The 13,117-nt window shown below is 29.1% G+C and overlaps 2 protein-coding genes across 2 annotated transcripts; one reads left to right on the top strand and one right to left on the bottom strand.

Moving 5' to 3' along the window:
* The first annotated feature begins 362 nt into the window (after window positions 1–362).
* On the top strand, window positions 363–11,090 carry LOC134831692 (tudor domain-containing protein 7-like). The gene is made up of 6 exons (XM_063845490.1): window positions 363–480; window positions 1,090–2,102; window positions 3,109–4,770; window positions 6,126–6,277; window positions 9,738–9,919; window positions 10,156–11,090. The coding sequence occupies exons 2-6, from the start codon at window positions 1,135–1,137 to the stop codon at window positions 10,192–10,194; spliced, it is 3,003 nt and encodes a 1,000-aa protein (XP_063701560.1). The 5' UTR covers window positions 363–480; window positions 1,090–1,134; the 3' UTR covers window positions 10,195–11,090.
* Window positions 6,500–7,289, bottom strand: LOC134831595 (cytochrome b5 type B-like). Its single transcript, XM_063845369.1, has 2 exons — window positions 6,989–7,289; window positions 6,500–6,861 (listed from the first exon to the last, which is right to left on the bottom strand). The coding sequence occupies exons 1-2, from the start codon at window positions 7,151–7,153 to the stop codon at window positions 6,670–6,672; spliced, it is 357 nt and encodes a 118-aa protein (XP_063701439.1). The 5' UTR covers window positions 7,154–7,289; the 3' UTR covers window positions 6,500–6,669.
* Window positions 11,091–13,117: the final 2,027 nt, after the last annotated feature.

The following is a 13,117-nucleotide window of genomic DNA, read 5'->3' as shown; positions in this document are numbered from 1 at the left end:
TTAAAATTTCTTAGAATTAAAATTTAATTGAGAATTAATAGTTTAAATTTTTTACAAATTTCATAAACGTCAATTCAAAAAACTACCGTTAAAAATTTCAATTCAAGGGTAAGAAAAATATTAAAAGGCTTCTTATTTATTTATTTTTTTTGAACGAATTCATATAAAAAATCATTTTTTTAAATTCTTCAATCAACGAGACAAAATCTGAATTCACAAAAAAAATTTTAAATGAACGAAAAAAAATCTCGATCGCCTCCAACGATCACTCCATTCAAAAAACCCAAACAAATCTGCAATCACGTCACTATTTTTTTCGTATCGGATCGTGACTGTCTTTCAGTGCCTTTCGTCTTCGCTTCGCGATATCACAAAGTGCAAGTCAATCCATTAATTTTCACATATTTTTCCCGATAAATATTCCAAAATTAACTAAATGCTGCACTAAATTTCGTTTCTGAGGGACCAACAACCAAACAGGTAATGAACATTTTTCCTCCAAAAATTGCCAAATCCCCCAAAAGCACAAAAACACTTTGTTGCACTTGTTTAGGAATTGTTTTTTTTTTCGTCTTCTTCGTTTCTGTGTCTGTCGTCGTGTACCTACTTATTAGTTAATTTCTCTTTTTTGAACTTTCTGAATAAAATTAACGAGCATTTGTGTCAGTTGGCGTCATTAGCAGTCCAAATTAATTCAATTAAGTGTCGTTACGCGGGACAATGCGTGCATTGCATGCAATTTCATCAAAAATACGATTTTGTGTGATCTTCTGGAGCGATGGAATGGAATGCACGTACGGAAAAAATTAGGGGTACGTGTACGGGAGTGTGTGGCAATTTAGAAGTCGAGTAGACAAACACCTGTAGAACTTGAAGAAGTACGTACAGAAGGCAAAAATTATGTAAAATTAGCTATCTAGAGATTTTTTTTTCGTATCAAAAACAATCAATGCGATTATTTTTTTCTCTCTTCTTCGTCTCTCGTACAGTTAATTGGTTTCATTTTGCTTGGGTGTCAATTCAGCGACTACGACGTTAACAATTAACATCTTGTTGTTTGCTAATCAGACAAAAATTTTTCTCTTGTAGACTTTTGAACGAGTAGATCAGTGTGTAGAAAGAAGGCGCGGAAGCATGTCGTTGACCGCAACGCAAAACGAGGCGATCGAGGTGCTCGTCGGACTGTGTTCGAGTTTGAAAATCGCTCCAACCATCACACAACTCTTACAGGATTATGCGGATTTCGAGGGAAAACAACTCGACACGTCGAATTTCAAGTCGCCGGTTGACTTTTTGAAGGCAAGCGGGCGCTTCGAATTGATTCCAACAGGCAACACCTTCATCGTTAGCTCAAAAATCAATCTCGAGAGTCTCCATATTTTGTCGATGGTCGAGAAACAAAAGACCTACAACGTCAGAGGAGCTCCCGGAATGCGAAAACCTCCACAGAAATTCCATCAGAAAGGTTTCCGCCCACAAAATTTCCATCACAACAACAATAATCATCAACAACAAGCGCTTCGGCCATTACGAAATGTCGCGCCAAATGCCCGAAATCCCCTACCAAAGAGTATTTCGCCCGTTGCTGACCCAAATATGACAAATCCCTTCGATGCCGCGACTTTTACAAAAGTCCCGAAGAACATTACCCCGGCGAAATCGGTGCAAAATCGATTGGCAGTGGCAAAACGTTCAATTTCCAACGACGATATGAAACCGGTGCGACATGATGTGCCCGTCGAATGGTGGTCTACGGAAAATATGGGTGTCGTGGGACATTTGGAGCAATATTGCATCATGAAGCAATTGCCGCCCCCTGATTATACGTATTTTAAGGTGAAGGAGGGGAAAACGTACAAGTTTCAGTGTCGCGTGACGATTGAAGAGGCGACTTATTCGACGTATCCGGAGGATTTTGAGACCAAAGAGAAGGCGAAGATTGTTTGTGCAGCGCGTGCTGTCGAAAATATCAAGCTGAGTCAGGGAATAACGCAATATCCGTTGTTTGATGGCGACGACAATGAGCTGGCATGCAAGATGTATGAGATTGTAAGGCAACATAGTACGGGGATTTTTTTGCAGGAGTTTCCGAATCTCTTTCGGTGAGTAAGAAATATTCAAAAATCTAATTTTTTTTCGACTTTTAAATATTTTGAAGCAAAAATTTTTAATTTTGAGTACATTTTTCGGCGGAATTTCAAAATATTTTATATTTTTATTCGTAGTTTATTTTTTTTTCGCCGCTTAATTTTTTTTCATACGTTTTGTTTTAAAAACAAAAAAAAATATGAATATTCTTTTATATTAAATGACTCAATTAACACAATTTTTGGCATTTTCCAGCTACAATTCAACAAGATTTTAGTAATTTTAAATGAAAATCAAAAATTACAAAAAATATTATTAAAAAAATTTGAAGAATATTTTCAATAATTTTATAAAAAAAATATTTTTAGAGAAGAAAATTCATGTTAAAAAATAATTTTATTAAAAAAATATGTAATTTTTAATTAAAAAATTAATTAAAAAATATTATAAAATAAAATAAAAATTTAATTTTAAAAAATTAAATAAAAATTAAAATATTAAATTAAAAAATTATTTTTTATAAAAATTATAAAAATAAAATTTATAAAATTATTAAAAAAAATTATAAAATATAAAATATAAAAATTTATATTTTTTTTTATTTTATAAATATTTTAATATTTTTTTAAATTTTATTTTTTATAAAATTCTATACCTAGTTTTAAATTTTTAATATTTTTTTTTTAATTATTTTTTTTTCAAATTTGAATTTTTTAATTTTTTTTTTTCATTGGATTATTTTTAACCTTAAGAAATGGACAAAAAAATTTAAATAAATTTCAAGCAGTCTAATTTTGAAAATTAATAGAAATTTTTTACTATTTTTTTTTAATTTTTAATGAAAATTATGGTCTTCGTTTAAAAAATTTTAATCAATAATATGTTTAAATTAAATATTTTCTTCAAATTTTTTAAAAAATTTTATATTCAGAAACCGAAAAAAATTTGTTTTTCGTTTTTATCTAATTTTTCATGTCTTGTTTAATAAAAATTTCTAAAAATTATTTTTTTGTTCCACAGAACAACTTACAATCAATCGATCCCGTCGCATTACATCTCTCTCATGACTGATCAGTACCCGGATTTATTCAAAATCGAGGAACTATCGACGACTCAAAAGAAGATTGTCTATCCCGTCGAAGGCGCTGTCCTTCCACGACTTGCTTCCCAATCGTCTCTCGTCGCAGAATCTCCCGTTGAGACATCTTCCCTTCTTCCGCCGCACATTCAGCTTCCCTGGACTCAACAAACCTGGTCAATTCTCGTAACATTTGCCGAAACAACAACCGCTGTGTGGTGCAACTTGCTCGGAAAAGAACATTACGAAGCCCGCGTCGATTTGTACGACGAAATTGAGCTCGCTGGCATCACCGAACATCCTACTGACATCATCACGAACGAATATTACATCGCTGTTGTGCATCAATGCCCTCATCGGATCCGAATTGTTGGAAAAACGCAAGAAAATGACAAATGGACTTGCAGATTTATCGACACCGGCGAGGAAGAAAGTCTCGAAAGTGACCAAATCTACATTTGTGACAAGAAATTCCTCGAATTGCCGGCACAAGCGATCCAATTATCGCTCGAGGGACTTTCGCTCTTTGCGGAAATCGAAAATATCGATTATTGTTTGACGGAATTGAACGACAAAGTGTTGGTAGCGAAGATCCATACGACGGAGGAGGAGTTCCGGAAGCATCGGGGTGCGATTTCGGCAACGTTGTATGACACCACGACTGAGGAGGATATCAACATGAACGACAAGTTGATGGAAAAGATCCGGGAAACGGCGTTGGAGCCTTCGAAGTTGAACGAGAAGATGAATTGCATGGTAATCACGCACGTTTCGGACAAAGGCGTCATTTTGGGGCATCTTAAGGAGACGGGATACATGGAGCTGATCAAGAAAGAGATCAAAAAGATCGTAAAAGAGGGAAAATTGAAGGAATATGCGAAAACTGTCACGAGTATCGTTGAAAGTGAGGGCGAATTGTATCTCGCGTACAACAAAAACACCTCAAATTACGTGCGTGCCAAGCCAACGGGTCTCGATGTCAATACTCCCGACGTGCTTACCGTCACTCTCATCGATTACGGCACCGATCTCAAGGTAAACAAGAAGGAAATTTACCGTTTGCGTCCCCTTTCGAAGGCGCTCGAGGTAATTCCGCCGCAAGCCATTCGCATGCGTTTGCACGGCATCAACAACAACGACGACCAGTACATGGGCTCGTTGTTGCGCGGATTCCTCAAACCCAACATGACTGCCTTGGTAAAAGTCATTGACTTTTCCGTCGATGCCAAAGAACCGCCCGTCTCGATTTTCGTGCGATCCGCCAAAGGGACGCTCCAAAGTCTGAACGATGCCATTACGTCGCAAACGAGCCTCAGTCCGTTGTGCGACAAAGATCCCGCCGTGCCAGAATTCAATTTGGTGCCGGATCTGCCGAAATTCGTGTTGCCCGTGATAAAGCAGAAGATGCAGGTGAAGGTTATTTTGTCGCAATCGCCACAAATGTTCTACGTTCAACCGAAGTCGCTGCAAAAGGGATTTCAGCAACTCGCGTCGACGATGCAAAAGTACTTTGAGACGATGAATGAGGCGTTGGAGTCGACAGCGACGTTGCAAAATAATGGGATTTATGCGGCGTATCGAGAAGAAACCAAGGAATGGTGTCGGTGAGTAATTTTTTGATTGTTTTTGATTTTTTTGAAAAAAGTTCTGAGAAAATGTTTTGAGAAGCTAAATTCATTTCATTCAAAAAGTTGCTGAATAGTTTTTTGACTAAAAAAAAAATTTGCTGAATACTTTTTTGATTAAAAAAAATAAAACTTGCTGAACAACTTTCAAATTCAGAAGAAATAAAAATTTGCTGAATAATTTTTAAAATCACAAAAAAAAATAAAACTTGCTGAATAATTTTTAAATTCATAAGAAATAAAAATTTGCTGAATAATTTTTAGATTCACAAGAAATTTTTAGTTGCTAAATAATTTTTAGATTCACAAGAAATTTAAAGTTGCTGAATAATTTTTAAAATTACAAAAAAATTAAAACTTGCTGAATAATTTTTAGATTCACAAAAAATTTAAAGCTGCTGAATAATTTTTAGATTCACAAAAATTAAAAGTTGCTGAATAATTTTTAAATTCACAAAAAATTAAAGTTGCTGAATAATTTTTAGGTTCACAAAAAATTTAATGTTGCTGAATAATTTTTAAATTGACAAGAAATTTAAAGCTGCTGAATAATTTTTAAATTTACAAGAAATTTAAAGTTGCTGAATTATTTTTTGATTCACAAGAAATTTAAAGTTGCTGAATAATTTTTAAATTCACAAGAAATTTAAAGTTGCTGAATAATTTTTAGATTCACAAGAAATTTAAAGTTGCTGAATAATTTTTGATTCACAAGAAATAAAAAGTTGCTGAATAATTTTTAAATTCACAAGAAATTTAAAGTTGCTGAATAATTTTTAAATTCACAAAAAATTTAAAGTTGCTGAATAATTTTTAAATTCACAAGAAATTAAAAGTTGCTGAATAATTTTTAAATTCAAGAAATTAAAACTGCTGAATGACCTTTTGAAAATTGACAAGAAATTTAAAGCAAAAAAAAATTTACAAAAAAAAACTTGCTGAATAATTTTTGAAAACAAGAAATTTAAAGTTGCTGAATTATTTTTTGATTCACAAGAAATTTAAAGTTGCTGAATTATTTTTTAACTTTGCTGAATAATTTTTAAATTCAGAAGAAATCAAAAGTTGCTGAATAATTTTTAGATTCACAAGAAATTAAAAGTTGCTGAATAATTTTTAAATTCACAAGAAATTAAAAGTTGCTGAATAATTTTTAAATTCACAAGAAATTTAAAGTTGCTGAATGATTTTTAATTCACAAGAAATAAAAAATTGCTGAATAATTTTTAAATTCACAAGAAATAAAAAGTTGCTGAATAATTTTGCTGAAAAGCTCAAAAAATTTCTTTAAAAATATTAAAAAATTCAATTTCTAACATTTTTTTTTATTTCAGTGCCAAATTACTCAACATCTACGACCAAGATCACATCAAAGTATCATTTTCCGACTACGCTTGCATCGACGTCATTCCGCTGAAAAACTTGCGCGATCTCCCAAGTCAATTCAAACTTTTACCCGAACAAGCCATCAAAGCCAAATTATACGGTAAGTTACGTAATTCAATAACACTAGGTCATAAATCAAAAAACTTTACATATCAAGAAGAAATTAATTGATATCCGCTTTGTCACATCAATCACTGATAAGCAAGTACGTGAGAAAAAATCAATTGACCTGTCGATGACAACAACTAAAAAAAGATCAATTTTATCTACCGATCATCAAAAAAAAAAAAAAAAATGATGGATGAATAGTAAAAAATGCACGTAATTCAAAAAATAAATAAATAACTTAAAATTTATTATCTTCCGCTGAGTGTAACAAGTTCTGACGTTACCGAATAATCAGTCAGGTACAATCGGAATTTCCTTAATTAAAACAAAAATTATCAAAATTAATACGAATTGTCTTGTCACGAGGGTGCATTGCTCTTTCTCTCAGAGAATAAAAGTCTCCGTGAAGCTCAGCTTTCCACTTTCGCATCGGTAAATTTGTTCGTGTGGCACTAATTCCCCAATTTCGTATTGCTTCAACATGTTTGTTGCTTCCTGCGAGTGTCCCGTGCCACGAAAAGCTAACGAAGCATCACGTCCTGCGTATTCCATGAGCAAATCATCGCCACCGGGATGCTGTAAATATTTTTGTTTATTCACTATTTTTCAATGTAATTTCAGCAAAAGTGATTGATAGCTCGAAAGATAGTCGGAAACGTCATTTCCGATCAAATTTTTATTTTTTTTTTGCAAAAAAACTCACCAACTCGAGAAATTTCGTTATATCATAAACGCGATCGTAGATGATGATCCAGCAGTCTTCCCAACTGTCATGCATGGAAACTTCTTTCAAGGAATACTGGGTACGAGAGATTTTTTCGGAACTTTTTTTGTCCGTATTGAATTGCTGCGTTATTGTAACACTCATTTTTTTTAGTATTTATAGGCTTGAAGTGCTTTGTTCGAGTCTCCTTATCAATTTCTGCGCCAAAAATATTTTTAAGTCGAACTGTTGTCTAATTGACTATCAATAAATTTGTATTTTTTTAACGATGTTCACGAGTCTAGAGACAAAACTGAAATGATGAATTCGTATGAGAAACACGAGAATATATTTATACGGCAAAGGAGACTTGTTGAGTTGCCCTCTTGAGAAATTTTTTTTTGTGTTTGTTTAACGACGGAAATGTAGAAAAGTAGAAAGAATAAGCCGCAAAAGGATTAGAAATTTCCTGTTTTTGTTGCAAAAGAAAATTTAAATTTATTTTTTAAATGAAACAAAGGATTAAGTTGGGATTATTTACTTAAGTTATTGTCACTGATAATGTTTACGTGACACAAAAAGCGTAAAAAATCACTTAGAAACGTTGCTGAATAAATTTTACAATAATTTTAAATGCTGCTGAATAAATTTTTAAAAAATATAAAACGCTGCTGAATTAAAAATTAATGTAATTTGTTTTTAATGGTAAAAAATTCTAATATTATGTGAAAAACTTGAGCGAAAAAATTAAAAAAAAATATTTTGAATAGATACTGAATTATTCAGAGCAAATTCAGTAAAAGCTGCTGAATTAGATTTTTAGTTGAAAAAAGTCGAAACTTGTTAAAAGTGTTCTGAATAAACTATTTAATTTTGTATTCTTCAAAAGTATTCCCAAAAATTAATAAAATTTACTTTTGAAGCGTTGCTGAATAATTTTAAAAAATTTAGAAGTATTGCTGAATATCATTTTTTTTATAAAAAAAATTTATAATTTTCTGAAAAAGTTGAAACTTTCTGAAACTTATTCATGGAATAAAATTTTGATAAATTTCATTGACAAAAATTAAAATTAGAAAAAAGAAATTTTAAAGCGCTGCTGAATTGGAATATAAATTTTCAAAACAGCATTTTTATTATACATATGTAAAGAAATTTATGAATCTTAAGTGTATAAAATATCTTTAAATAGTTGCTAAATAATTAATTTTTCATCTTTTGAGCGCTGCTGAATAAATTTCTACATGAAAAAGTTGCTGAATATCTTATAAGAAACACAGAACTGTTGCTGAATATCGTTTTTTATTAAAATTTTTCATAAATTGCTTGCAAATAATTTTTAACTGAACTTAGATATAAAATTTTCATGAGATTCATTAATGAAAAATTTTCTAATTTCTAAAATTAAATTTAAAATTTCTAAAAAAAATGTTTCAAAGCGCTGCTGAATTGAAAAAATATTCAAAATAAATAAGAATAATTCGTTTTTCATCAAATGTAGGAAATTTATGAATCCAAAATGTCTCGAATTCATTTAAAAATTTGCTGAATAATTAATTTTCCATCGTTTGAGAGCTGCTGAATAAATTTCTACATGAAAAAAAGTTGCTGAATATCGTTTTCCATTAAAATTTTTCATAATTTGCTTGAAAAAAATTTTAAACTGAACTTAGAGCGTTATATCAATTTTTCGCATGTTTTGAGTTATTTTATCGAGTTTACATGTATAAAATTTTGATGAGATTCATTGATAAAAAATTTTCTAATTTCTAAAATTAAAATTTAAAATTCCTAAAAAAAAAGGTTTCAAAGCGCTGCTGAATTGAAAGAATATTCAAAATAGATGAAAGCAATTTGTTTTTTTCTTAAATGTAGAAAATTTATGAATCCAAAATGTTTCGAATTCATTTAAAAAGTTGCTGAATAACAAAATTTTCATTTTTCGAGCGCTGCTGAATAAGTTTCTGCATGAAAAAAGTTGCTGAATAAAAAAAAAATTGAAATCTCAACAAAAAATCCATAATTTTTACACTTGCGTCAATGAAATAAAATTCCAGAAGGGTCTAATCGCAAAATCACTTTGTCTATCTAGGCTACTTAAGCTAGACAAGACACCTATACAATGTATGACAACACATCGTTCGTCGTTTTCATCAGCGCGAAACGTAATTTGATACCGATTCCCTCGGTCACTCACACTAAGCGCGCGCATAGGATTTCTAAAGACGCACTTTTATGTTGTCAGTTGTTGGTTTTTTTAGAATCTAATGCGAATAATGCAATTGAACGAATAATTGGGGCATCGCGTTTCCTTATTATCGAAAATGAGATTAAAACTATTCTATTAATAAAATTATCTCGTATTAATTTCATTTTTTTTGTGATAACACTTGCGTCACACTTACTCTCATTCTCTTCAGCTGACCTTCAACTTCAAAAAAATTTTTTTTTTTTTGGGAAAAAGAGTGAAGATAACAAAAAAAATTGTCAGATGATTTTTTTTGTTGTTATTCAATATTTTGTTGCAATTTAATTGACTTGTTGACGATTGCAAGTCACGAAAAACCAAAATATTTTGATTAATTTACATACAAAACAATCACGCAAGTCAAGTGATCTCATTTTAATCGCGCACGAAAGAGGCTCGTTTTACGTTATCACTGCTGGTTGATGGTGTGCTTACGAAATTTTTTTGTCTATTGCCAATTTGACATAATTTAATTCTTTTGTTGGTTTTTTTACGTAATAGGCGTCAAGCCGAATGCCAAAGTCGGCGAAGCTGCTCATCGTTTTATCAATTTAACGAAAAATCGAGAATTTGAAGCGGTTCTTATGGAAGTCGACAAAGTCCCGGACTCGCTAGATCGCGTAGTTACGTTGGACTTGTACATTGAAGGACCTGAGGGTGAGGGCAACATCTACCTAAGAGAGGTGAGTTTTCTGAAAATTTAATAAAAAAAATAAAAGTTTCTTAAAAAATTATTAGAAAATATTTTTTAAATTTTGCGAATTTTTTTAACATTTTTTAATATTTTTTTTAATTATTTTTTTTAAATAAATATTTTTTAATTATTTAGTTAAAATTAAATTAAATTAAAATTTTATTATTTAATAATTTAATTGAATTAATTATTTTATTTAATTAAAAAAATTATTTTTTTAAACAGGTGCTCATCAATGAAGGACTCGCAGATCCACAAAATTAATTTTTTACGATTTATAGAAGAAAATTCTATTTTTTATGATTAAGAAAGAAAACATGTGAAACGAATGTCAATAAAAAGTACTAAGCATTAACATACTTTTACGAAAAAAAACGAAGATCAAGTATTACGTACTAAATTTATTTTTTTAAATAAAACGTAAAAAATCTACTAATTTTTTTTTGTTTGTTTCATTAAATTAAAATTTAAAATTTAATTAATTTTTAAATTAATTTTTTTTTATAAAAAATTAAAAAAATAATAATTATTTATATTAATTTTGAAGTTAAATTTTTATTAAAAATTAATTGAAACAAACAAGGACCAATCAAAACTTCTAATATTTAAAGGCTGAAAGACACGAATTTAATGGAACTGAAAAAAGTTGCAAAACAGCAACAACGAAAACAAAAAAAAACTGAAAGCCGTCTGAAACGTGAATGAATTAAAACTAAAAAATGCCAAGAATATTGCAACTTATGAGCAATATTTAAAAAAAAATGATAACTTGATACTAACCGATAAAGGAAGAAAATTAGGGAATAAAGATTAGAAGCCAGAAAAAGAGAGGAGCTAAGCAATATTTTTATACTATTTTTATATATTCATATTTTTTTATCAAATATTTGATGATTGACGTCGGTAAATGGCGTAAAAAGCATGAAAAAAATATATTTTTATTCGTTGATGCGACGTAGATTTTTTTTTACATGAAAAATATTTTATATTATGCGTAAATTAAATATTGTTATCATTATTTTCTGTTTTTTTTTAATACTAAAACTTGTTACCTCCCCATATTTTATTATATATTAATTATTATTATTATTTATTAACACCCGTAAAAATATACCGAAATTTATGAAAAAAAATGTTTAAAAAATTATAAAAAAATTGGAAAAATTGAAGGAAAATAAAGAAAAAAAAAAATTATCGTTGTTAAAAAGTTAAAAGGAAAGTTAATGATTTTTATTCTTAAAGTTTGTGAACTAAGTTTGTAAGGGTAAGTTTTAACCAAAAATTCTCATAAATTTAAATAAAAATCATATTTATATTAAAATTTTCAATTATTTGAGTCACAAGGAAAAAATAATTTTTGTCAAAAAAAAAAAATAATAAAATAAAAATAAAATAAAATAAATAATAAAAAAAATATAAATAAAATCACGAAATATTATATAGAAAATATAAATAATTTATGGAAAATATTTTTTTTTAAATTAAATTTAAATTTTTTTTTTTAATTTTATATTTTTAATTTATTTTATTTTGTTAATTTTTAAAATTTTATTAATTTTTTTATAAGTTTGTCTTTATAAAAAATTATTTTTTATTATTTACGAATATTTTGTTTAAGATCTTCACTTTCCATTACTTTTCAGACGAAAAATCGATTAAAATTCACAGAATCTCTTATCTTTTCGATGTCATCTCACGCAAAAACCTTGACTCTACTTACTTACATTTAACTGAACATGAAAGATTTGAATTTCCCTTTCATTTCAATGCCATCCGAAGTAAATTTTACGGTAAGTAGGCAAGTAAGCATTACATTGTAATTGTATTTAAAATGTTATGAAATCATCTTTGAATACAAATTGACATTAATTGAGCGCTTTTTAATTATTTTTAAGTTTCGACTAAAATTTGCTTCTTAAAATCACATTTAAAAAAATATAAAATTATTTATTTAATTTTTTTTAATATTAAATTTTATAATTTAATAATTTAATTTAATTAGGTAATTATTTTATTTAATTAAAAAATTATTTATTAAAAAAAATAAAAAAAAAATTATTATTAAAAATAATTTTAAATTAAAAAAAAATATTTTTTAAAAAAAATAATTTTAAATTAATTTTTTTTTATATATTAGATTAAAATATTTTTTTTAATTTTTAACTTAAAATTTAAGTTGAAATCAGCAAAAAATTTAAATATCCTTACCTTCAAAAAATTTTTTTTTAATTTTACCTTTAAAATTCCTCTAAAAACCTGATTTAATGCTCCCTCTTTAAATTAATCACTCCAAATCTGAAATACTTGTAATGCTCATCAATGCGTGGAAAATTAATTTTTTGCATCGCACTCGTAATTCATTTTCTCACACAAAACGTTCTCTCCTTCCGTTTCCATAAATTTATTTATTTGCTGAAATGAGCACCGCGCTCTCGCAGGAAATACGCTTGAAAAATAATGACGTCACGGATCCACTGAGTTTTAACTCATTTCTGACCTGCCACTTTGCTCTCATTAGAATTCTAATAGAATGCACTCAATTGACACAAACACGAAAAGAACGCGTTCGCGGTTCGCTGCGTTCCGCATCTAAACACCTCTTTCCAGAATTTTATGATCGCACAGAAGTTTACCTTTTTTTTTTTGCACTCATGCATGTGTAACGATTTCAATTGTTACCAAACTCCCAACTCCATCGGAACTCCGTGACTCAGTCAGTTGAGAGCTTTCCGTGCGACAAGACAACAATTGTGATATTTTCCTAAAAATAAAAAAAATATTTTTATGACCATTCATTGGAAAAAATTACTGTGTGACAAAAAAAAGTTCTGAATAAATTATTTAATAAAAATAAAATAAATAAAAATTGGTGAAAAATAGAAATTTCGAGTGAAATTTATGACAAAAATTGATCTAAACAAACAATTAAAAACACAAAAAAAATTCGAAAAAATAAAAAAAAACGCAGAAAAGTGACAACAATTGAACATTGTTGTGATCAGTGACCACCAAACACACGAAATTTGAATGAATGAAAACAATAAAGTGGATTACCAACCAGACACAATTCACGCTTTAGTAAGTGTACTTAACAACATTGTCTTGCAATGGCGCTATTTTAGATGTTTTGGAGTAAAAAATCGGAAATTTAATGCGAGCAGTCATGGAAGTGATGCGTCATTTAGAT

Source organism: Culicoides brevitarsis, chromosome 2 (assembly GCF_036172545.1).
Source record: "Culicoides brevitarsis isolate CSIRO-B50_1 chromosome 2, AGI_CSIRO_Cbre_v1, whole genome shotgun sequence".
Taxonomy (NCBI): domain Eukaryota; kingdom Metazoa; phylum Arthropoda; class Insecta; order Diptera; family Ceratopogonidae; genus Culicoides; species Culicoides brevitarsis.
This window is presented reverse-complemented; position numbering and strand designations above follow the sequence as displayed.